The sequence below is a fragment of the Rhinolophus sinicus genome, linkage group LG10 (genome assembly GCF_036562045.2).
Source record: "Rhinolophus sinicus isolate RSC01 linkage group LG10, ASM3656204v1, whole genome shotgun sequence".
Lineage (NCBI taxonomy): Eukaryota > Metazoa > Chordata > Mammalia > Chiroptera > Rhinolophidae > Rhinolophus > Rhinolophus sinicus.
In genome coordinates, this window is record NC_133759.1 from 25,951,631 (window position 1) to 25,979,125 (window position 27,495).

The 27,495-nt window shown below is 35.7% G+C and overlaps 1 protein-coding gene across 4 annotated transcripts in view; it reads left to right on the top strand.

The window, feature by feature from the left end:
* ZNF385D (zinc finger protein 385D) overlaps positions 1-27,495 on the top strand; it is a 723,301-nt gene that overhangs the window by 603,908 nt on the left and 91,898 nt on the right. For all 4 annotated transcript variants that reach the window (XM_019726024.2, XM_074312787.1, XM_019726025.2 and 1 more), the window contains one exon: positions 4,425-4,535. In XM_019726024.2, coding sequence (XP_019581583.1) covers positions 4,425-4,535 — 111 coding nt within the window. The remainder of the gene's footprint in view (positions 1-4,424; positions 4,536-27,495) is intronic.

Below are 27,495 nucleotides of genomic sequence, written 5' to 3' on the forward strand. Positions count from 1 at the left end.
TCTGTAAGACTGAAATGAAGAAAAATATATTCATTTGGCTTTAAATAAGGACATAGGCAGAGTTTGAAATTGAATTTTAGTCTAGAGTTTGGTTAAGCATATCAATAGGTAGTGTGTCATTCTTTGCTTTTGTTTGTTTGGGGGGATTGAATATTGTGTTTAGAAAATTTTAGCTTTCAAAATATCCTTCTTTAGAAATTATATAAATATATCTTAAAATACCATGTATATTTTACCATTTCTTTCAGTTTTTAATTCAGTGCTGCATGGGATAAGTGAAATGTATCGAAGCTATTTTTGATCTGATTTCTATGTATTACCTTTTCAGTTTAGTGTCTTTTGTACTGATATTTTAGGCTTTACATTTTATTCATATTTTTAAGTGATTTTATTTTTCCAGATTACTATTTGCTAAACTGCATACATTGAACCAGGAATGCTAAATTTAAAAACAAACAAAGAAACCAACAAAAGCTGTGGTTATATTATTTTAGGTATTATTTATTTAAAACATATTTTTATGTGGGACATCTCACAGAATTTAATATTGTATTGTGCACTGTGAATTACAGTCCAGGCTGTAATATCAAGGTTTTCTACAACTTATTTGACCCAAGAACCCCCTTTTTTCTTGCCGACACACATTGGCATCTCTTGAAACGGATTTTGTAGAAAAACTCCTAATGGTAATATGCACACACACAATATGGTGTGATTGTTTTGACAGATCAGACCTATTTGTTCATGGAGGAAAATTAACGTATATGATTTTTGTTTTAAACAAAATGTTTGATTACAATGGTATATAATGGTATATTTAGATAAAATGATCAAAGTGGCTGTGTGCCTTCTGAGTTGTTATTAGATGCTACTTTCTGTTACATACCACGTGGATTCATTTAATTAACTATGTAACAACAGAACTGGTTATAATTTAGGTTTTTCCCGTTCATAATTCCTTGTTGTAAATGGTTTTACATATACCAAGGGTGCCAAAACAATGTATACAAGTGGACACTGTGGTCAGCGTTGATCAAGTAGTAGGTTGCCGTAATCACAAATGTCTGGATGCAGATGGTTTGGGCACCTCCTATAATTACAGAAGTCAAACATGACATGTAGGCATCTTTTGTTATTGGTATATATTGAGTATTGCAATTTAAATAGTTTTTTCCTTTCTTAAAAGGTGTATACCTTTTTGTGGCACCCTCTGTATTTATAGATGTATATGTTAGATGAATATGATTTATATTCATTAATAAAGGCATTAAACTTATTTTGTTGTACTAGATTCCTAAAATTATAAAAAGTACATACTTTTGTTGTTGTAACTATATTTTGTGAAATTCATTTTTAAAATATTATTCAGTTTAGTGCATTTTTTTAAGTATACTGGGAAACAAATTTGTCTCCAAAGAAGAATACACGACTTTGCATTGTGAAATTTGATTTCGTAGTCACAGGGATCAGAACATCATTCAATTCAAAGAAAATAATTAAATCTAGAGAATATGCCACATTTGCATGGTGTCTAGTTCCAAAATACCTCCTACACAAATGTGGTTGAATGTGGTCACTGCTTTCCTTATGTTACTGAAAGACCAAAAAATATGCTGCTCATTAATATATGATAAATACTCAGCACTACATTTCAGAGAGCATCTTTAATATAAATGTGTGATTCATTTTTGTTTCATAGTATTATTATAAGACAACTTCAATATCCCTAAGTGGGCTGTAGGCATAATTCACTTTCTCCCCTGATAGAAATGGGCTCCATTTATGCACAGAACAGATGCAATATAACGTGACAAGACAACTACGTCTCAGTCAGTGACCTCTTCTGGTTTTAATTTTCTTTAGCTGTTGACTGAAAGGGAAATTATTCCCCCATTTTCTCTGTAATTGTTGTCATAGAAGCAGTGTGATGGCATGTGTAAAGTAGTATAAGAATGATCCTGGGAAGCAGAATGAAGGCTATTGAAACAGCCCAGATTCATAGGTTTGTGTGGCTGTTGGCTCTCTCAGGCTCTGTGCCTTGTGCGTTTTGGGTCTAAGGAAATAGAGGTGAGATGGGGTTGACAAAGGTTTGGAAGTTTAGTTGGGGTGCAGGACTTGGAGAAGTGTGTGTGTGTGTGTGTGTGTGTGTGTGTGTGTGCAGGAAGGGAGGGAGAGAGAGAGAGAGAGAGAGAGAGAGAGATTAGAATCCTGTACCATGCCCTGTGTCCTTTCAAACTACTATCTGATACTAGGTCCAACATAAGGAAAAGAGACTGTAGTTTTAAATTAATTTCAATTTTTGGATTAAGAGTCTGAACTGAATTTACAAATGAACTTTAGATTTTATATGAAGACTTGAAAAGATTATACAATTTACTGGAAATGATTCAAATGTTCATTAACTGATAAATGTATCCATTTATCACATGATAGTCTAGCCATACAAAGGAATACTACTCAGCAATAACAAGGAATAAGCTACTGCTACATGCACCAACATGGTTAAATCCTAAAGGCATTATGTTAAATGAAAGATGCCAGACACAGAAGATCACATATTGTATGATTCTTTCTATATGAACTTTGAGAAAAGGCAAAACTATAGTCACAGAAAGCAGACTAGTGGTTTCAGAGACTGGAGGTGGGAGGCAGGGATTGACCACAGGGGGGCAGGAAGGAATTGTTCCAGGTAATTCAAATGTTAACATTGGTGAATTTTATTGTATGTAAATTATGCTTAAATAAAACTGGTTAAAAAGAAAGTATGGTAGAATTCACTAGTAAGGGGAGAGGAGATACTAGAATTTGTTAATACCTGGAAGTGACCAGAAAAATCACAGATAGCTGAGTTTCATCGAGAATCTGGGCAAGAATTCATATCAGATAAAAAGTGACGGTGGAAGATAAAAATGATTACACAATGAGTTCTTTTTTATCATTGTAACTGTTTAATATATAAACCACTGAGCCTAGTGCTGAGCACATAAAAGGCACTTAGTCAATGTTGAATACTATTATTGTTATTGCTATTGCTGTTGCTTAGAATACTATATTAAGAGTACCTTGATAACCCAATGGGAGTTGTGAATATAGACAGAAACTTCTTCCTACGTTCCAGTAAAGAGAGCCTATGAGTTAGGTTGTTCTGATGATTTGAAATACACAAAAGTAGGTAGAATTTATCAAAGAGTTATTTAGAGTAATTAACAAACTATAGTGTATCACAAAAGCTAGATATTAAAGCATCATTTCACAGACGTATTCTTAGCTTGTGGAGGTGTGTGTGTCAAATAATTTCTGAAATATCCACCCATTCTGAGGACTCTCATAAGAACTTTATATCTGATGAGAGTGAGGAGTTCCAAAGTTTGCAGGCAATCAACAGAAGTCAAGACTACAGGTAGAACATTTAAATTATTTTGAAATGTTTCTTGGCCACTTCAGAAATGGGTAGTCTGGCAACAATGACTATAGGATCATGAGACTCATGTTAACATTGATCTTCACATGTGTTGCAACAGAGAAAACATAATACCCAACATTTATTGACTTATTAATGTACCTAGCACAGACTGTGCTAAGTAAATTTCATGAATGACACTTTTAAACCTCATCACAACCTTAAGATATAGACACAGCTCTGCAAAGAGGTTGCACAAGTATTAAGAAGCAGATCAAAAATTTTATCTGATTTGAACAGTGGAGAACTACTGATATGGACTGTAGGACAGAGCTCGTTAAGGAGAATTAAGTTTTATTAGAGCTGGATTGTTGACCTTTTGTGTTTGATGTCACTTGTCCTGTCCTGGGAAAATGAGATGGAGAGAGAGAAATCTGGCCCAAACTCTTAGAACCTGAAGTAATAAATCCGTAAGATCACAGTATCTGTTAGGTGGACAATAAATGTTTGAATTCTTGGAAAGCAGCAAGTGTATACTATAGTCTTAAAGCAGGAAAGATACCAAACACAGCATAAGCTTAATGTTGGGTAATGGTGCATCATTTATTTTCAAAGCTGATCATCTGACCAAGTCTATTTTGAAGTACATTTGGGGGAAGGGTGTAGACGCACTTCTGTGCAAGATACTGGAATTTGTGATAACTTGTGTTTTGGTAAATCTTTAATTATATTTTAGGATTACCAACCTGAGACAACTGTTGATCCTAAATGAGAAACACAGTTAGTATGCAGACTCTAACGGGTGCATTTATTATTTTCCTTATCATAGAGAGCTTTGAGCTTATTGTTTGCTATTTTTTGAGAAAGTAGAAATACCAGTTCTTAGAATAAAAATGTTTGTTTCTTTTTATAATGTGAGCAGTAGATTGAAGCTGTATAGATTGGCTCTTTAATGAAATAGGCAACACCCCAATGGAACTGACAAGCTTTATTTCTATTTGTTGTATTTTTTTTCTCATTACAGATGGACCCGATTCAGAAAGCTGTAATAAATCATACATTTGGCGTTCCTCTTCCTCATCGAAGAAAGCAAATTATATCATGCAACATTTGCCAGTTGAGATTTAATTCCGATGTAAGTTTATCATTTAGTATGCACTAAAAAAATATGTTATGCTGTTCTAACCTCAGAGAAGATTTTTTTAAACATTTTCTCCAAAATGGAGCATGTCAAAATTCAAAGATAACATTTTAACTCCTTATGTACTTTAATTTTGAAGTTTATTATATTATGTTTGTTTTTTTACTTCTATGGAAAAAATTGCACATATATAGTCTTATGTATTTGCCGTTTATGGTATTGTTTTAGTCTCTTGAGAGTGCTAAATGTAGGTAATATACTTTCCCTTTGGGGAATAGTCAATTTAGGAACAATGACATTTTCAATAAATTACACCGCTGAAGTAAGATAGGTCCCAGATTATATTTCAAGGCCAAGATTTTGGCTTTGTACATTCTTTTTGCCTGCCGTGGTGGTGCACAATTCCAGATCAGCCCTGTGTCCTTGATTATGTTAGAGCCCTCAATTTACTTTCGTAGAAGTATTAGCATTTTCACAGGGGTCCTAAAGACCTCAAAGTACTCATGCCCCTAACGAATGAAACTTCCATGATGAACATGACAGAAGGGAGACATTTGTGGACCTGACCAGTGTTTTGCAAATTATTCAGAGGGAGTTATTCCCATCTTTCATACCTTTTCTCAGGGTCAGGTGGACTCTCAATCCATCACAGTGAAGCTAATGTTGGTTTGTGGCCAGTGTGAACAATACTGCCCCACCCCCAACCTGCTTAGGTGTGGAGTTGGTCCTGAGAAATACAGAAAAGAGATGGAACACTGGATGGAAAGAAATACGAATTGAACACCTTGTGAACACTCTAGGCAAACAGAGGACCCTGTCCTATCAAAATGGCCCCTTAATTCAATACAGTTGACCCTTGAATAACATGGTTTTGAACTGCTCAGGTCCACTTACACATGGATTTTTTTTCAGTAAATACAATCAATGTATTTTTTCTTCCTTGTGATTTTTAATAACACGGTTTTTTCTAGCTTTATTATAAGAATACAGTAATACATATAGTACATGTAATATACAAATATGTGTTAATCAACCATTTATGTTATCAGTAAGGCTTCCAGTGAACAATAGGCTATTAGTAGTTAAGTATTTTGGAGTCAAAAGTTATATGTGGAATTTCGACTGTGCAGGGCATCAGTGCCCCTAACCCCTGTGTTGGTCAAGAGTCAACTGTAGGTGCAATTTTGATCACCTTTAAACAATCACCAAACAATCATATAGTTATGTAATTATATGTTTAAGTGACTCTTTATTGGTTCATTTTTCTTCTTAAATCGTACTGGTATTTCCCTTTGGAACCTAGCTTATAATGATGCAAAAGTCTCCCAAGAGCCATGTTGCCAGCTTCTTACATCCAATGGGGACCATTTTAAAGACCCCTCCTGCCAACAATTTTACTGTAATATTTTCCTCTGTATTAAAACTTCCTGTAAACTGGGACTTGGAAAAAGAGTTCAAGCTCATTGACTCTGATATCCCACTAAATGTAATAAAACCATCTGCCACATCAGGCTAGTTCTTTTGGCTGACTATCCCCAGGGATGGGTCACTCACCACTTGAAGACAGTTTTTTTTTTGGTTTGTTTTTTTTTGAGTGTTTCTGATTCCATAGATAGATATCAAAGTTATGTTTAAAGACTTTAGAAATATCACCAAATATGATTTAAAAATACATTATATACTTCCATAGGTGATTATTAACAGTAACATAAAGAATACACCATAATATAAAGAACATTTACACACTTCTTTTCTAAAATGTAATCTTATGCTATTTCCTTGGTAAGAAAGAATAGCAATTTATTTTACTAATGAAGTTTCATGGTGATGTAGGAATCAATGTATGTTTATTAGGGACAAACTCATTCTCACAACTTCGCTTTCAGGTTTGTCTAGCATGTGGTAAAAGGAAAATAACCAAAGTGTTTGGAAACTTTAGACTAATCAGTCTGGGTCATAATGAACAATGACAGGCGTGACCATTCACTAAATATTTGCTATATTAATCTTCTATTGCTTCTGTAACAAATGACTACACATTTGGTGATTTAAAACAACAGAAATGGATCATCTAGAGATAGGAATTCAGAAATAGGTCTCATTGTGCTACAATCAAGATACTGGCAGAATGACATTCCTTCTGGAGGAAAAGAAACTCTAGGGGAGAGCTGTGTCCCTTGCCTTTCTTTTCTAACTTTTAGAGGCTGACTTCTTTCCTTGGCTCATGACTCCCTTCCATCTTCAAAGCCAGCAATGGCCAGTCGAGTCTTTCTCCATTTCATTGCTCTGATTCTCACTCTTCTGCCTCCCTCTTCCACGTTTAAGGACTCTGTGAACGCAGTGGACCCACCTGTATATCGCAGGGTAATATCTCTGTTTAAATTCAGCTGATTAGCAACCTAATTTCATCTGCTAACTCAATCCCCCTTTGTCATGTTACATAGCATATTCATAGTTTCCAGGGATTAGGATTTAAATATTATTCTTCTGCCTACCATAGATACTCATTTGGACGTTTGATTTAGGTTTGAACGGAATTTCATGACTACCTAAATTTATCAGGTAATCACTCAGTCCAGTTTCGTAGGTCTATCTAAACTGAACACATGTGAATATGTTGCCCTCACGTTTTTCCTTATCTTGATCTTCAATATAAATTCACTATGCAGTGCTAACTTTTAAAATTCATTTTTTTTAAATCATCAAGACTCGATGTAACTGAGTTTATAAATGACATAGCAACCTTTTAAACTAGGTCTTAAAAAATAGAATTATTGCAAAATTGTAATTCAGGAGTAGAAGCCTCTTTAGAGTCTTAAAAAAAGATCTCTGTAGCATTATTATGTCAATAAGGGAACTAATCTGCTGGAAATATTAGATGTGCTTACTTATTGATTGGTCATATCTATAAATAACTAATTTTATGAAATATTTATACACTTACATATATACATACATACATACAGAGGGTGCCAAAAAATGTATACACATTTTAAGAAAGGTAAAAACTGTATTAAAAATGTAATACAATGAGTGATGCTAGTGTTCATTTGATTTATGCCATCTTTTGAGTGAACATCATACTATGTACATTACTACTGTAATACAATTCAGCTTCGAAAAGTAATACATAGATAACGTCTCTTAAAATGTATGCATTTTTTAGCACCCCCAGAATATCATATTGGATCATTTTAATCCCAAGAAAAGACTTTATAACCCTAATGCAACTGCCTCTGCTCTGTCCAGGTAAATCTGGAATTTATCTTCCTGTTTCCATTTTTAAACCTAGAATCTTTCTGGAAATGTAACACTGCAATTTACTTGTATGCTTGGTTGAATCCTGTATCAAATAGGAGAGTATTTTTGCCTTATGAACCTTTTTACATTTCAAAGCTTCTTCCCCTTCCAATGAAAATAATATCTTATAGTTCTTTTCATCTCTGCATCATGAAAATTCAATTTCCTTTTCTCCTAAGCTTTATTTTGTTTAACCCTTTGTATTATAAACTATGTAGCTTAGTGGTATGCCATATCAATTTCCTATATAGTGCATTTTCCATTTTTGACCCTGCAGATAATCTTTTTAAAAGTCGCATTATAGTGTCTGTACTTTAAATCAGATTGTCTTCTTCCGGTGTAGGCTTTTCTTAAAAAAAAAAAAAAAAAAAAAAGTCTTGACATTTATATGAAACACACATGGGATTATGCAAAATGCTTCCCATTAAAGCCTGAAAGCTTGTAATTTGCACAATTATTTTATCAGCATCTTAAAATAAGCATAATATTACCAAGGGCCTGGGCAAGTTAGTAAGTATGCCTTTGAAAGACAATTTCTAGCAAGGCCAGCATGGATGTAAGATTATTAAGTAGAGAATGATTACTTAATGACTGTTTATAGAATAGGAAATAAGATCTCAAACCCCAAACTAAGGAAACATACCATTGTAGCATCTAAGAGTCACTATGGTTCACCTCCTCACAACAGCATTTCTTAGTATGTTAGAGACAGAAGAAAACTTTTGCTAATGTCACACGTGGAAACTGAAGTGTGGAGAATGTGGGGGATTTGTTTATCCAAGGCCATTTGACTAGTAGCTGGCCTCACAGGGCCCATGTCCATTTTTTGGATGCTGCTGCCTTGTCTAGTCCAAGTAGAGCAGCAAGTCCATCCAGCAGACTCTACAACAATAGCATGGATAGAGACCTGTGTGTTTCCTGCCCATTCGGGCTACCCCAGGAGAGGGCCTGAGGGCTCCTTCCCTTATAGAACTAACTGGATGCAGGCAGAGCTGTTGTAGAAAGACATTCACAGCCCAGGCAAGGCCTGTCAAATAGCTTCACTTGAGTTCAGGCGCACTCACAAGTCAGTCATAAACATGGTGAAAATTTAAATATAAATGCGAATTGCTGAACTATATAATACAGTAGCAACCTGTCCTTTAGGACTCAGGACTATCAAGCATCAATTAGTACAGGGGACTATCTTATAAACGGAAGGGAAAACAACCCTATTAGAAGATAACATTGCTTAGAGGCCTCACACTACACCCCCTCCCGGCCCCCGCCAAAGGGGGTCTCCTTGGGATCATCGTCAATATAATTGATAAATTTCCAATGGTATTATAAAATGTAATAGAAGTCATTATTCTTGTTCTGCATTTTAGAACCCAGAAATGTACTGAAACTAAGCAATATATCTGAATTTAATTCCTATCTCTGTCTTAACTTCCACCAAATGTAGCAATATAATGAGGAAGATGTGACTAGGAATTTTTTCTTTCCCTACCGAATGACCAAATTAAATAATTAAACTTTGTTAATGTCATGTCTTAAGACATAGGTGTTAAGTATTTAAATCAGTATCATCCACAGGGGCTGTTATGTAAGGGAAATACCACTTAGAGGGAGAGCAAAAAAAAACCTGATGGTAGTTATATTGGAGTTGAAGAACTATCCTTTTACTTCTTTCTGCTTTTATTTTCCAGATCTTCTTTGTAAGCATGCTTAAATTTTATGAAAGGAAAAAGAATTAGTGTATCTGCTATTATATTATGGTTTTGAAGCTGCATGTTTTGACACAAATTCTAAATTTCATTTTGAAGGCCTCAGTTGTAATTTTCTAAATACTTCTTGTTTATTTCTGGCAATGTCTGCAGTCTTCCAAACATACCCAGGAGAGTTCATATAGTTGTCTCGTTCAGATTTCAGAATTTTATTACACACAGTAGGAGAAAGGTTAATAAAAATCTATGCATGGAGGATATGCATCTAACCCCAAACCTAAAAACAGTATCCATAGAAGCAGAGTGAAATGGTAGGAAAGTCATCCAATTAGGACTATAACTATCCATTGTCTACATCTGCCTTCTCTTTATTGGCCATGTGTCCTTGAGCTCTTCATTGAACTTACAGATTCTTTAATCATCTCATTTAAAAAGACCAGCCCTTCCTTACAGCCATGTTGTAAGCATTATAAAATACAACATATAGGCAATTGGATTATAAAAACTATGGTGAATTCAATGGAAAGGTCATTTTTATTTTATGGGATAAAGAATGCAGTTACAATTTTTTTTTCCTGAATATTAAATTACTTCTTAAGAAATATAAAGGTTTGAAAAGACTTTTTCTGTCTTTAAGAAAAGCATTTAAAGGGATCTACCCTATTGAAAGTGTCATATTTAGTGCATTTTTATGTTGACTTGAGTTTCTCACTCCTGGCAAATCTTTACCTTTTACCTTTCCAAAACTGCAGGGACAACTTATCCCTGGCAAAGCTGCGTTTATTAAAAACTCTCATCCTCTTTAAGTCTGTTGCTGCTGCTGCTAAGTCCCAAAGGATCTGAGGGACCCAGTTATAAATTAAATTTTCGGGCAGCTTTGAAAGATCTCTTTCATAAGAGAGTGTCCTCTGTTAATCTTCAGGACTCACAGAGCTATTTGGAGCTTTGGCCTGTGCACTATGGCCTTCCCACTGGGTGCTTTTCTTCTTCAAAAGCAACTCTGACAGTGCCCTTCAGCTTCTGTAAAAGAGGGAACACGTCTGGAACCTGATGAGGTTTAGTGAGGTTGTCAGGTTCCCCTTGGGTGAGGAGCTAGCCCTTGAGTGTGTGGTGATGGACTGCAGGTTGTGACTAGTTTGAAACAAGTGACTGGGGCATCTCTTTTGAAGAGATTATATCTGAGTGTGCGTTTCAGCCATATTTTATCCCTCAGCTTCACTAGCTTCCACTTCTTAAATGGAACCTACAGCTCTGTCGGGAATTCTCAGAAAACACAAAACTTGAACAGAAAGACCAAGCAGGAAATATTTGGTCTGGCTGCTAGATTTCAGGAGAAAATGAGCCCATCAAGAGCATAGGAATCTATTTAAGCAGTGTACATCTTTGAAAGGCTTTTAAAAATAAAACTTTGACATTGGAACATTTTAGGATTCTGAAATCAGGCTTTGATATATCAGAGTTTCATTGGTAGATGGAATGAAGATTGAGAAAAGAGAACGCTTTCTAAAAGATTGAGAAAAGAGAACGCTTTCTAAAAGAGTCTCTAAATTTCTCTGGGCTTTTTTTTTTGTAAACAAAGAAAAACAAAATAATACAATTCACTTTTCTATTGAATTCTTCTAGATATGGAAAATATGACCCTGAAAGTGTAGAAAGAGAAAGTCACTCTTAGATATGATGAGTAGATGTGTTGTGGGGACAGAGCCAGGAATGCAGTTTCCAAGCTCTTGGCCTCGTGTGGAAAGGTGCTGGCTCAGTTATTAGATGGCCATCCGCTGTAATCAGATAGCCTTCTGCTGTGGCTGGGTCGCCATCAGCTGTTACCGGTTAGCCATTAGCCACTAATATAACTGCCGTGGCTACGCTAGGTAATTTGGTTGGTCAGTTGATTGGTTGGTTGGCAGAGAAGCGGATGGCAGATTGTGGCTCTTGCTTCCTGTGTCTCTAACCCAGCCACCAGCGAGAATATAGTGGTATGACTCCCCTATCTATGACTCCATTGTTGTTCCTTTTTGGCCTCACCTTGTCCTGCATTCTTGTGCGGGGAACAGGAGCTGAGACCCTGCATGACATGTGTACATAACCTTCAGTAATCAAAGAGATATTTTTATTTCTATGGAGTACTATGAGCACCCCAGAGATTGATGTATATTAGGATTTTGAGATGTCTAGGAAGCCATTCTATCCATTTTATGGACTGTATAGATGGAAAAACCAAAGGCCAGAATATTTAGTTGACTTTTTCAAGGTGTTTAAGTTGTTGAAACAGCTGGTTGGACTAGAAACAGGGCTCTTAAATTCCAGCATAGCACTTTTTTTTATCATCTCAGGTGGCATGCCCTAAGGGAAACTTACTTTGAGACTTGCATTGGCATCAGCTATTTTCTGCTAAGACAATTGATCACTTAAGTTCTACACAGAATACAGAAGTTAAGCATGGTTAATATCAGTAGTACACTCGTAGCTATATTGCTAGTAATACAAATAGCTAAAATATGGAAACACATTTCAAAATAGGGAACCACTTAAAGGGCAACAACATTGTAGTCAAGTATTGAAGGGGGCAAAAGAGAACCTGTGCAGAATCTGTTTCATCAAGTGCCACCTATTGAATGCAAAGAGTTTGAGAAGAGGGTTAAGCATGGGCAAAGTATGGAGGGAGAGACTGTGATGGGCAGGGTCAAACTTGGTGAAACAAGAGGTATGTTTCCAATTAAATGCACTAAACATTGTCCACATGTCCCCAAAAGATGAGTCCAGAAGCTTATTAACGTTAGGAAAGCTCTACAAGTCTTAGATATCACTCAAAAAGTGTTGACTACATAAATGAATGAAGTGCTCAAGACAGGAAACATTTTTGTTTATTGCCATAACAAGCAAATGAAGGTAGAAACAAGAATGTCTGAGATGGTCCAAGTCTCAGCTTCACTAAGAGCATTTAGAATAATTGCTGCTACATTTTGATAAAAATGGAATTTGGGGTTGCCTTTTCCCCAGTGCCTGATTCCTCTGCAATGCAAGATGTATATCCTAACCAACAGGTTCCCTAAAACCTAAAAATGAAAATTCGCATGATCTGAAAGGGAAATGAATAAGTGAAATTAAACTTGAGCACAGCCTAGAAACTGATTGTTATGATTTTGAAAACTTGCCATGTAGTGACCTCTGTACTTTGGGTTATTGGGGAAAAAAATCAGTGTAGTCACAAATCCCCAATTTTAACTTTATGATTATACCCGAAAGATTTCAGAGCACACCAGCAATCTAATTACTGCCTGACTAATGAAATCTTATTAGCCACGGAAGAAAATCCTTGATGTAACCCAGTTGCTCAGAAATTGCTTGATATACATCTCTAATATAAATGCCATCAATTGTTTTGTTTCTATTTTTATAATTATATTCATTTCTCAAAGTATTACTTAGCGCCAACAATACTTGCAGAGACCAAACATAGAAACTGTATTAATGATCGCCAGTAATTAAAGGTCTCAAAAGTAAAATTTGTTCATTCCTTTCCATTCATTGTAGTCACTATCTATCAGGCCCGTTGCACTTTTTCTTCTATTTCATTCTAACATTTAATAAATCATCAGTTTCACCACTGCCCTGGAAATGAGGACAATAGAGGGATTTGTGCCTGGACAGAGGAGCAAAGGAAATTGAGAAAAAGGTAATTCATATTAGTGGTTATGCTTGAGTCATTTTGGGTTCTGTGGCCCTTTATATCCTGCCTTTCTTAACAGTTGCTATTTGGTATTGTCTCCTTTGCTGAGTCCTAGTCTCTGCATTAAATTAACTGGAGTAATTGTGATATAATACATTTCCCTTTCTCAAGTGTCCACATGGCCAAAGATCTCTGTATAGATGAAATGAGCCTACCCATTCATTTTACTTTCTTCACACTCAAAGTTCCTTATGGTGACTAGGTGAGGCACGGCTGTGTTAGGTTCCATCACCAGCTTAAGGAGAATGAAATTATACGAGACATGCTATGAATTGCACACTACCTTTGGATCACAATGCTGGACTTTCTTTTATGACATTAGAATCAGAACTTGAAAAGATGGATGTATTTCTTCATATTCTATAATTCTTTGCACAGTCTAGCTACTGTTTTACAACACTGTACTTACACCCAAGATTCTGGCCCAGATTTACCTTTTTCAAGTCTGCCAAACCTCATTTTAAATGCAAAATACCGCCTCTGGGATCTGTTGTCCCAGTCCAAATCTGTGCTTTGATGTAAATTGAATCTGATTGTGGTAAAGGTTGCAGTCATTTGGGGAACTCATTCCTTGTGAGGAGGGAGCTGAAGAGAGCAAATGGAGGCATGGTATGCTATGAAAGTTTGATTTTCTGTGTCCATGTATGACTTTCAGTGATACTTTGAGAAGCAGAGAGATAACTTTTAAGAATCACACATGTAATTGTGCATTATATGGTTTACTTTTTATTGGGCCTAAATGAGCTTTTAAATTCCATCCATAAGAAACCCGTGGAAATTGACGTATGGAAAATTTACTCTTATCAGGTTTATTGGAATATCAGGTCCATCTGTACAAATTTGACCTTCTCTTATATTTCTTTATAAATAAGGTTCCAGAAGGTAGTCTCTGAACAGGTTTTATCCATTTCTGAAGCAGAGCTTATTTTCTCTGCATCAGTGAACTTGTCATGATAATCAACTTTTTTGTCCCAACCATCAATCACTCTTGATTACAGCTGGGTAGAAGTTCTGTTCTGTTGATCAGCTCATCAGTGCACATAATATTACACCTGGAGGCCAGTACAAATCATCCCTCGATGGGAAAAGTGTTTTTCCTTCAAGGCTTTTGTCGATGGTTTTATCATTTACATTTGGGTCTCATTGAGTTGTCATGTCTATCTTTGACTCTATCTGCTCTCTTACATAAAATATTCTCCAGAAATAACTTGCAAAGTGTGGTTGATAATTTGTACTATATTGTTATTATTATCATGCTTTTGCCTTCGTAAATGCGAAAGAATAGCTATGATCTGTTGTTTCCTTATTTTCATATTAACCTCTCCCCATTCTTAATGTAGTTATTGTAGAAATTAAAATCATATGAATTATAATTCAATGAATATGCAGTACTGCTGTAAGGAACAGTTTAGCATATGTTTTAGTAGAATGTTTGCAAGTCTAATTTTGTTGATTTTTAATGGTTTCCTAAGTTAGGCTTTTTGTTTTATGTTTTAACGTGGGCTAGGGAATATTTATCTTTAATTTTCATCTCATTTTAAGTAACACTAACTAGCTATCTTCATAGTTTAAAAAGAGAAGTAAATATTTTAAAATCAGTTGCTCAAAGTCGGCATTACTCTTAGCTGTGTCTGTGATATATGTTGTATGCAGTAAAAGTATTTCTTATTTCAATAAGCCAACTCATATTTCTTAAAATAGTAGCGTTTTTTGGAGCAGTGTTGGCACTATCATCGTAAACTATTTATTGATTTAATAAAGTATTTAAAATAAATATCTGATTAAATAAGCATTTAATATGTCCTTTGCGTATTCCACAAAGACACTCTTGTATTTTGCTGTGTTTTTATTACTTTATAAAAGCTGAAACAATAATTTAAAGAAGTATAAAATATTATAAAATATTTTAACATTTAGAGTGCAAAATATAAAGAAAACTGGATAGAATATGAAGATATAGAATAATGTGGATTTGATTAGAAATCCTGCCTCACTATTAAGAGAATTAATTAGAACCTAAATTTCTTCTATGGCTAAACTTCCTATGATAATGATATACTTCTATTTTTGAGTAAAATAGGGCAACAAAGAGAGATGGCTGTTTTCATTTGTTTTCAGTATTTAGGTATTATCCATTCTTACCTTAATCTATTGAACAAAACAGGGGTAAATGGCATCAATGATGAGAAAGTAAGCCATGTAGGAACATATAAACCACACAACACTGAATTGAATTTGGCTTTGAAAAGTTGAGCTAGGAGCTCAAACTGGTCCATGATACATCTGTGGCCTTGAATCTTCTCAAGACCAGATCAGTTTTGTCAATGGGTACTTTGTCATTATGCAAGTTTAATAATTAATGTGAATATTTTGCTGCACCCACTCTTGTCTCTTTTTCTTAGCTGTCAGCAGACTGGATCTTGTCATAAAGAGTACGTCAAAACAGTTCATTTTTCCTTAGCCCAGAGAAGCTAATCACATGGTTTGTCACAAAGAACTTGTCATCTTAGCTTGACGTATGATTTTTATACTTTTTAACAGTAGCCACAGTGTATGACTTAATGCCTAAATTTGAAAATCAGCCTAAGTGGCCATGTTTGTATATTCATAAAACACATAAATTGTCTGAAAACTTATTACCATTTATTGGAGACTGGTATAAAATGACAGATCTTTATTTTAAGTAAATAATTCAGGGAAGATTTCTCTCTCTCTCTCTCTCTCTCTCTCTTGCTTTCTGTCTCTCTGTCTCTCTCTCCAATTTTTCCACTATGGAGTTGTTTAGTTATATTGTAATTCTATTAGCACCTTATATGTTGGCAGAAAATTTCATGCAGATTTGACACATTTGTGGTGGGATCTGGTTCCTAAAATTTTGGCCCTGTCATCTTCTCTAACTTGAAACTTCTTGCCAATATTTAAATTGAAAAAAATGCTAAAAATTAAAACCTTCGTGAAACAGAGATTCCACCAAAGGTATTTCAGGTACAGAATTCCGTTTCTTTTGTTTTTTTAACAAACTCCTAGGCCACTGAAGAGTCTTCAAAGAGTGGAGGCTAACATAGTCCTATCTTAGGAAGAGATATATTCTCCGTAAAATATTTCTCAATTCTAGTTCACAGAAGAATGGCTTCAGTATTTAGAGTTAGAAGAAAAGACTGTTAGCGATATAAATTTCACGATGACGTCCATATTTATGTCTCCAGCTGAAATTGCTTCCTCAACTTCATACTTGAATATCAACTGCTCACTGAGTACCTTCACTTGATTAGCTAATAGATTCCTCAAATCAAGTACCTCAAACAAAACGTTCAAGACTAAACGCCACAACTCATTCCCCACACCTACTCTGTAGACAGCATTTCTCTGATAATGACATCTCCATCTTTCTGGTTTATCTGGTGACAACGCTAGAATCATCCTTCCTATCACAAGCTATATCCAATACTCCACAAATCATGTGAGTTCTACCTCCAAAATATAGCCAGAATCTGACCACTTTTCACCATCTTCATGTTATCACTCTGGTCCAAGCCACCATCATCTCTCCTCTGGATTATTATAAACATCCTCTTAATCATTCTCCCTGTTTCTCCTCCTTTCTTTCATCATTTAAAAAATGTAAATTGAGACCAGGTGACTGGTTTTTCTCTGGTTTAAAACCTTCCAGTGGTGGTGCATTTCACTTAGGGTGACAGGATCCTTCCTATGGCTGCACAGCCCTATGAAATATGGCCTCTAGGTCCCTTTCTGACCTCATCTCCTTCTGTCACCCCCTCAGTTGCTCCTCTGTAGCCACATTGGCCTCTTTGGGACGAGGGCAAGACAACGGAGGCACCTGGGCGCAAAACTTAGGGTTGCTAAAATCTCAGTAATCAGGACATATATATTTAATAAATGGAATATTAAAAGGATAAAATTGGCAAATTGTGCCCCGCAGACTGGCGACCTCTTTTGGTCAACATATTTTATTGGAACCAAGCAAGTGAGGCAAGGTTGTACAAGTGCTGGGTCAGATCCTGTCATATTTAAAATTTTGATATTTTTTTCACCATGGATTTTGTTTATTACTTTGACTTTAATTTTTTAAAAAACACTGAATTAAAGTGTTATTCATCTTGATTAATGAGGTTTTTAGTATTTTTTTCTCCTGAGGTAAGTAATTCACCCCTCTCCACCTGAGTCCAGCCCTGCCCTTACTGTTCCTTGAATACACCAGGCTCACTCCCACCTGTAGGCCTTTGCATGAACTTCTCCTTTCTGCCTGGAATACGCTTTCCTCAGATTTGTACACGATTTATTTTCTTCAGCTTTACTGAGATGGCACCACCTCATGAGGCTTACTACAGCCACTGAATTTAGAATTTCAATCCCTGTCTTCCCCACTCTTCTTATCTGATGGCTTTTCTCTTAAGAATAATTACCTTCTAATATACTAAATAATGTCTTATTTATTATATTTATTGTCCACTGTCAATTAGTATGTAAGCTCTTTTCAGGTCAAAGATATGCACCTATTTGGTTCACTGCTTTATTCAAGTACTTTAGAGCAAATGTATAGTGCATAATAAATATTTATTGAGTGCATATATTAATGACTAAATGAATATCATGTTTACAAGATATATAGATATAGATGTAGATATATAGATATATAGATCTATAGGTATACATATATAGATCTATAGACATATATATATCTATATGTCTATATCCAAGCTTTATTTCACCCAATCTTTACAATATTTTAGCTCTCTCCCAATTTGTCATCCTCTTCTTTCCTATTCATATGAACAAAGCTCATACCCCATGACATGAAATGGAGACCTTCTTAGGAAAGATGGGCGAACCCTAGTTTCCTAAGTTTCATCCTTGGTGAATGCATACAGTCTCCTCCTGTGAACTCACCTCATTTTCTGACCTCACAGTATTTGGTCTGTTTATAGACATTAGGTAGTTTCACGGTGGATTCAGGCTTTTCTTGGTATCTTAACACCAGACACTTTGTTAGGCTCTTCCATCTGCACTGCATCAACAAATGAGATGAATGCCTAATTATGTAAGTTCTCATTTGTCAACTAGGGCAATAGTAAAATGAAATAGCAGTGCACTGTATTTCCAGATAAATCACCAAGAAAATGTAAGGTGATTTGTTAACTATAATAGATCCGGCTCCAGGTTCCTGTTGTGATTGTGGGGAATCCACAATATTTTCCTAATCCTAACAGAAGCCCTACCTTCTCTTCCACAGACTCTTGTAGATCAGTAATATAGACCTTAGCCCTGTGGCTAAGAAAACTAGAGATGACATTGATGGGATAGGGTCAGGGAAATGCAGGACAACAAATACGAGTAGTAGTGGCACCATTTTGGTTTTCTTGTGTGTGTGCATGTTAGCTCATGTGGAACAGTGAGCACATATGACAGTGACTAGTTAGAGACACACCATGGATTAAGAGAGTTTGTAGTCTTATAATCAAAGTTAGCTACAAGTGTTTCTCTGTTCTATACAAAGACAAGCTGAAAGAACAACAACACAAATTAAAGTGGGTATATCTTCCCCTTTCTAATTCTTTACTCATTATAGCAATTTCCTATTATTCTTATTCTAATAATTCTTTGAATTGTATTGAAGTTCCACAATAAGCATTCTCCATGCCGAACAAAACAGGAACAGGTAAAGATGTACATTTTTCTCTTGCATTAACTCCTACAGTTGCCAAGAGATGAGATCTTCACAGATATTGTACTAGCCCAGGTTTCTTTAGTAACTCAATGGAATATGAAACTTCCTAATAGCCAGGACTGGGTATTTTATGAGATTTTGTTCAACTGAAGAGATGAAGGTCAAAGCTGTGGAATGATTCAGTGAACTCTTTATTAAGTATTCTAGAAGGTCCCTGTTAGCTGACAGTTCAGTGAATAAAAAAGATATTGAAAAAGACTTTATCAACTTTAACTGGTAATTCATACCTAGAGTAACAGGATTCTTTAGAGGTAGGATCAATGGCAGGTGCTAATGTTTCTACTTTCTTGACATCACAAACAATTCTAGGCAAATTGTTACATCCCAGTTGCCTCGTCCTTTAAATGATTTAGCCTACAGTAGTGGAGTCCTAGATACTAAGAAGACATTACCTGAAATTAGTCTACAGATCTGTCTTTTGATCTCAGTTTTACTTCTATGGAAAAGAGAGTTGAGGCAGATTTTAAAAACCTAGATCCTCTTTCCATGGGACTCCAATCCCCCCTGTAAGGGCAGTTGCTCAGTAGAAAACAAATGGCACCTAAGTATTTATTCTTCCATAATGCTAGAGGGTATCAGGGGTGTCTTTCATGAACTATTGCTTCAAAAGCCATCCATCACTGCAACAGTTTTCCCATAGATTAAGGACTAGATTTGCATTCTAAATTAGTTCTTCCAGCAGCTGCTGTAAAATAACTTGGCTGTAAGTTAAGAGTTTGCATTTGATCATCTGCCAGGGAAGATCATAAAATTGAACTTGGCAACAGAATTTAGGAAAAGAGGTCTCCTCAGCCCAGCTGTGCTTATGGAGTGAGCAGCATGTGTAAAAGCACTCCTCAGGCTCTCTCCTTCTCCAGGCAGCACGTGATGATTTGCTGCTGAGTAAATTGAGTTCAGTTCCAGTTTCTTTGTAGCAGAGAGCTGAGCCACCTTTTGTTGGATGTGGGAGGGTGGGGAAGGGAAGATCCTATTCAGCCTGCTGGAATGAGCATTTTAGAATGTGGATGGAGCAATCTGTTCACATCTTTGGATGATCCTTTGATAAATCACCAAGACTATGGTTTCAGGCTCACACCTAATTCACAATGCAAGTTCAGATGAGAAAGGAGTTATTTTCCAGATTACTATTTGTTCCAGCTCATGATGTGGAAAGACTTGGATCAGGCTAATCCTGTCTCCGCGCTTATTAGTGGTATGATACCGAGCCATTTTGTTTTTTACCTTCTATAATTCTCAGATTCTCAGTTGTATGGTGGAGGTGATGACACTACCGTGTAAGATGTCTGTGAGAATTAAAAGGAATATTGTAAGCAAAGCAATAGATTCACAATAGGTATTTATCATTAATTTTATTTCCTTCTTATATTCGATATTTGCAAATAGTAATTTTTCCATACTCGATATCTTTCCAAAATCACAAATTATGTGTCTTTGGTAAAGATTGCTAAATGTCCAATACTTCTTCAATTTTTCTGTCTCAATTAGATAATTGAGTGTTAATTTGGCACTGCCAGTGTATTCTATCCTTTTGGCCAATTCTTCCTTTCATTAAAACTTTGAACATATGCAGTCATTAAGTTACTTTTAAAAGTATAGGTGGGTAATATAGATTAATTCTGGGAACAGTTTATAGCTTGACTCAGTATCTGACAGGTTGCTTCTGGGTTTTCTCTCCCTGGCTTTCTAATTCAAAGCCTCCAGATGTTGTCTTATAAATATAGGTTTGACCTAACCTGGTTCCAAAATGGTATTCAGTGAGTTGCTGCTCAGGTATCAGACAGTTGGCATTTGGAGTCAAATAGATGGATAATAAATACACAGCTATAGTTACAACTAAATGCCTATACCATTGACAGATTCACGGAAGGTTTATTGCTGTAAGATTAGTAGAGGATAACTGGAGTTCAAATGCTTAGTGCATCACAATGTTCCTCAAAGAGAACTGGCCTTTAGTCTCAAATAAAAGACAACATGGGCAAAAAAACAACAGGTATTTTCCAATTGATAAGCAATCGCATGGTACTTGTGGTTTTCTAAGTAGGGGAAAGTTTCTTGTGTCAGCAATTCATGGGACAAGCCAGTGATGAAGTGACTTCCTCTGCTCATGTTAAACGGTGAAGTGCTTATTTGCCAGTCCATTGGGAAGATTTAGAACTGCGGCCTCCTGTGCGAGGGCCACTGGAGGTTTGGAAGTACATTAGTAACTGCAGGGACCTGTGAAAGCTTGTGGCCTTGTTTGTCACTGCAGCTTTATGCATAACTCATCAATTTACGACAGTGATTATATCCATCTTCACGGAATATAGACTCAGGGTTTGAGTCACAAAATCTTTAACACTCAACTTTCTGGACCTCTGTGAGGCAGTTGCACAATCTCTCCAAACATATATTTTGGAGTGCCAGATAATGAATTCTGTAGGCTATTTGTCTGTGTAAAATGCTTGGATTTACTACCTTCAGTGTGTTTTTGAATACACAGTACCTAGAATAGTTTCTGGCCAGCATAGGCATTCAATAAGTGTTGAATGAACTCAATAAACACTGGAATGAATTGGTGAAGGATAAATAGAAATGTGTAGAAGAAAATGACCCTAGAAGTTGCTGGATCTATTTCTCTTTGGAATATTTACTCAGAATATTATGCTATGGACAACTGACAGATGTAAAATTTGTACAAATGCTGCCTGCATTTGTTTCAGATATGGGGTGTAGAGGATTCCATTTCAAAAGCATTTTTCATTAGCCTTTGAGAATTCATATTGGAGCTAAAGCAAGAAGAAAGCCAGTATGTTCCCTTTTTAAGGATGTCTTAAAATGTAATTATCAGGACTCTTTATTTAGTTAACTATGAGATTGAATAGACTGAAATTTTTGCAATGTCTATGATTCATCACTCTGTTCTCCTTCCCACACATACCTTTTCATGCACCCCTTCCCCAACTGCTGATATACTAGGAGGGGCATATGAAATCACTGGTTGTATAGGTCAAAACTGGTCAAATGCTGGCAATATAATATGATTCATAAATATGTGTGTGCAAATACATTTTGGTTATTCTAATGGCAATGCAGGCTGGGAGAAACACACTTCATCTGAAAGCAAATTGCTCTTTTTTGCTAGTTTTTTTTTTTAATGGAAATCTTGAAACTTCCTGAAAGCCTCATAACCTCCACGAAGACTGGTCTATGTGTCATAATAACATTGCCCAGAACAATAATAGCTATAGCAATCACATATTGAGAACTTAATGTTTCTTTTTAAATTCCAGGTCTCCTTTAATCCTTATGATGTCCAGCTCACCATGGACAGTGACTGAGTCTGTGTTTTTCACCACCACTAGTACCTAGCACAGTTTTGTACATGGTATGGATTTTAACAACATTGATGCAAAAGTGAATGAACAAACAATCATTCACTGTTATTTCTCCTTTGCCAATGAGAAGCTCGGACTTTCAAAAGGCTATATGTAAATCCCCCAGACCGGCAAGAGCTAGGACTGGAACCAAGTCTTCTGACCACAAAGTCCATGCCTTTCATTAAATATAGTGCTTCTGTATAACCCCCACAAAAGGGAAGACACATCTTTTGGCAGATTGAACTGTGAGTTTGTTTTCTGTTTTCTTCAACGGTCTTGGGAAAATGTGACATAGATCTGGATTATAAGGAAAATGAGAAAGTGGGAGTTGAAACTGTGATGGGAGTTAAGCCAATGTTTAATTGAAACAACATAACAACCAAAGAAATACATTGTTTATTGTCACACCAAAAAAATAAAAGAAAAACAGAAATCTAGAATGTGTCTTTACAAGTAGCTTTCACAAGAATTAAAATATTCTAGGAAGAAAAAGGAATGTTTCTGAAGCAAAACATATCTGGCGTATAATATTTTACCTAAAAGGTACCTCTGAGAACATCCCTTTTCTCCATCCCTCCTCCTTGAGTCTGAAGGTTCCTAAATAAAGCTATCAGTAAGTATCTGGAATGGGATCAACTAGCCTCTGTGGGGAGGAAGACCAGGAAGTTGAGGATCATTTTCCCATCTCTTTTCACACCTAACTTGTACGAGAGCAGCTCCTCTCCATTTTGTTTTTATATACAAGTAAGAATGATTATTTTTGCAGGAACCTTCAAGAATGTAGCTAAGCTCTTAATTTTAGGTTGACAAGATCTAACTTCTTGCCAGTAAGGAAATGAAATATTAGATGAAGATGCGTGTTTACAAATTTATTTACCTCTCCTTTCTAGTCATCGATCAGTTCATAAAGTCATCCGTTAGTCCCTTTGGATGAGAATCAGTGATTCCTTTCTCCCGGATCTCCTCTTCTTCATTTCCTATCTTCCTGTCCTCTGGGTCTATTAACTCCCAGGCAAGTTCTCGCTGCACTTCCCCCAGAGCTGACGCTCAGTCATCTCCTCCCATTTTATTTTCCTTTAGATGTAACCGCAGTAGGGCCGGGCAACTTTAGATCTTGCATCCTCTGGGCTCTGGAAGGGGGACTTAGACTTCGCAAGTTCCTTAGCGTGAAATACCCAGGAAGCAAACTTTTTTCCCTCATGATGAGTATCTATTTTAGCGTACCTCTTATAAGTTATTATGAAAACATTCTTAGCACCTTTTTTTTTCTACCTTGCTAAGACAACTACTGTTCTCTTTTAACATTAGCATATTTTAGACCTGATTGGGAGCAGTTAGTTGAGGTTCCCAAGAGGGGATGAATCTGAGAGTTGGATGAAGAAAAAGCTATTTATTCCACAAAAGTGTTCTAATGTAATAATGAATAAGTAAATCAAAGACCAGGGTGGAGACTCTAGAACTTCTGACGCATGTTTAGTCTTTTTTCAAGGCACTGAAATTTTGATTCTCTAATGTTATCCTCACAAAGTAAAAAATAGCCTTTGCTATAATAATTTTTCCAATGAAAAAAATGAGGTTTGGAGAATAGTAACTTATTCAAGGTTACACAGTACATGACTGGAAAACCAAAATTTAAACTCAGGATAATTAAATTAAAACTTAGTTTCATTCCATGTAATTTAGAATAAAATTTAACACCTAATGCTTAGTTTATAGACTTGGTGTTGTGATCTCCCAGGTTGTATTAAGATTTGTGCAAGGATTCATTCATTTTTTTTGCATTTACACACCTATCACAAGGCAGTGTTTCTTATCTTCTTCACTTGAAGATAGTGAAAAACGAATGAATGTTTGCAAAAGAGACTTGAGATCAATAGATGAAATTCATGTAAAATTGAAAACAGACTCACAAGATTCTCTCTATGTTTCCTGAGAAGATATTTTTAAAGACATGTAGGTAAATTATTTCATATTTTTAATCTTTCTAAATGTGTGATGAGAAAGGACAGCTAGGAAAAAAATGAGGAAACATAAAAAGCTATGTATTTGAAGGGTTCCTGAAATAAAAGTAGTACTTATTTTTGAAGTGCATGATATTAAAATTTGGGGGAGTTTCATCAATCATTTGCAGGTCTCTTTAGAAAGGAGCAGTGTCTTTTGTTTTATTTTGTCAAAGTCAAACGGGATATCAAAAACTAAAATCCTATTACACTGTAGTAGGAAGACTGAGAAAACCCTCCAGTAATGGTTGCACCTTTGGTTTCAGGTTGAAAGAGCAATTGGGGAAACTGAGCAGGCCTACCAATATGGTAGGTTTATTAAGAATTACCAAATAATTATATACAAAGGGTGATTTGGGTCTCTCCAGATCAGCGGTTCAGCACCTCTCCTAGATAGTTCTTTCCTCTAGGCTATCCAAGAACTACCCAAGGCCCAAAGAAAAACATGATATGTTTCTTAAAATCTTAGAACATGTAGATTTTCAGAGTGATGTGGTGCTTCACTTAGGCAAAGTTTAGCTAAAAATTAAATTTTGAAAACTTAATTGTGCTTCTCTGCTAAAGCACCCTCTCTTCTTTTCCTTGGCTTGCAACTCTATGTTTTCCTAGATTTAAAGCATAATAAGAAGGTAGACGCATTCATTAGGTTAATGTAACTCTGGCTGTCCTATAAATCCATCAACGTATCATAGCTCTAATAATAGATATTTGAATTTTGCTTATGTAATATCAGAAATATGTGTCCTGCATCCATTGGCACATCTCTTCCAAGTGGTGATTCAGGAGTCCAGGCCCTTCCATCTTGTGGTTTTAACATCTTTAATGTGCAGCTTCCAAGTGTCTATGCTTGTTTGCATCAAACAGGCAAAATGGGAAAGAGCCTAGAAAACTATGCTGGGAAAGTTTTAGTAAACCAAGGCTGAATATTGCAGATCACTTCCCCTCCTATTCATTGTCTCTAACTCAATCTGATAGCCCCTTAAGTGTAAAAGTAGTGTAGTCTGACTCTGTGTTTTCTTTCTTCTTCACAGAAGAATCTTCTGTGAGTCCCTGACATTGTACCCCAGAAATTAGCTGGAATATTACAGAAAGTATTCTGTTAAGTTTCTGTGGTAAAAGATAGAGGGTCATAGACTAAGGTAGGGAATCTGCTCTATCAGAAATAGACTTTTAAAAAATATATTTCCCCTTCCTGGATCTTTTTTTTTTTTTAATTTTGCTAAATATCTGCGTTGAAGACAGAAATATTTGAAAAATTCTTCATGGTGTTATAGAAGGATCATGAGCCTTGGGGGAAGACAGACATGGTTTCAAATCTTTTCTGTGTGGCTTTCTCCTTATGGACCTTGAGCAAGTCACTTAAACATTGTGAACCTCAGCTTCCTCATCTGTGAAATGGATATAATAAATTCTAAGTTTGAGGGAAACTATGAACTTGATGTAAAACCCCTTCAACAGTGCATAGAGTTTATTAGTTTGAAAATATTTTATGGTTATCACAGTAGTTCCTCCCTGTCCATATTTTTGCTTTCTGTGGTTTAAGTTACCTGCGGTCAACTGCAATCAGAAAACATTAAATTAAAATTTTGAGAAATAAACAATAAGTATTAGATTTCACACTGCCCTGAGTACTGTGATGAAATCCTACTCCATCTCTCCCAGGACATGAATCGCCCCTCCATCCAGTTATTCACAATGTACCTGCTACCTGCCCATTAGTCACTTAGTAGCCTTCTGGGTTATCAAATCACCTGTCCCAGTATCATAGTGCTTATGTTCAAGTAACCCTTATTTTACTTAACAACGGCCCCAAAGCCATTCACATAAATTTTCTTAGAGTATATTTGTATTGTTATAATTGTTCTATTTTTTATTAGTTATTGTTTGTTGCTCTTTGTGTCTAATTTATAAATTAAACTTTATTATAGATATGTATGTGTAGAAAAAAACATAGTATACATAAGATTCAAGTAACTCTTATTTTACTTCATAATGGCCCTAAACCTCAAGAGTAGTGATGCTGGCAATTCAGATATGCCAAAGAGAAGCTGTAAAGTGCTTTCTTTAAGTGAAAAGGTATGTAGGGATAGGAAAAAATATAGAGGTTTGGGTAACATTTTTGGTTTTAGGCCTCTGTGGTGGGGCTTGGAGCATATCTTCCATAGATAAGGGTGTGTTTACTGTACTGTCATTATTAGGGCAACAAAGTGTTTTGTTCCCCACCTGAAATCTATGGAAAGGATATGTACTAGTTATGTTAACACTCAGCTGCTATAACAAATAGACCCCAAACTAGACAGGCTTCGAGAACATAGACGTTTATTTCTCTTATACAGTCTTTCTGCAGTGAGCATTTCTGGTTGTCAGGCAGCTGTGCTCCATGTGGTTTTGGTGATTGAGCAAGTCATGTCCATGGCAGACATTGAGGATACTGAAGACAGAGGGTAGCCAATTTAAAATACTAATCTGTGGAGGATAGCCTAAAGTTAATATTTCTATGGATAATTAAGATTAAGTCTTTATCTTAAAATATAGTTTCAAAATAACTAATAAACCATATCACTCAGTAACCTGATAAAACCTTTTGTAACAGGGTTCTATTTTAGTGATGAAGAAAATTTCATATTGCAGGTGAAATGATTTACATTAGATACATGAATAAAGTTAGGAGACTCTTGGTGGCTGTGCCTTAACATTTCTAGCTTGTTACTTACTGTGTACGTCACCTCTCCCTAAGAGTAGCACTTATCCTAAAGATGTGATCCAAAAAATATCAATCAAGTGTAGACATGTTTAATGTATATTAATAAGTGAATTAAGTATTTTAAATAACAGTAAAAAAGGTGACCTCAGGTTTGTATACTAATATATCATTAGCACTCAACAAATAGATATTGAACATCTATCATGCACCTACTGACAGAATAAAGTCCCTGAAAGTCTGAAAGGATTAACACTGGATGATTTTTTTCACAGGTTATTGTATATCATTCCTTCTTTTTATTTAAACTTTTAAAATTGTCTACTTAATGGACTTTTCAAAGCAATTAAAGTATTTTAAGCTAACTCATTGATGTTATTAAGCATATTACCTCTTTGTTTTGCTTTTATAAATGATA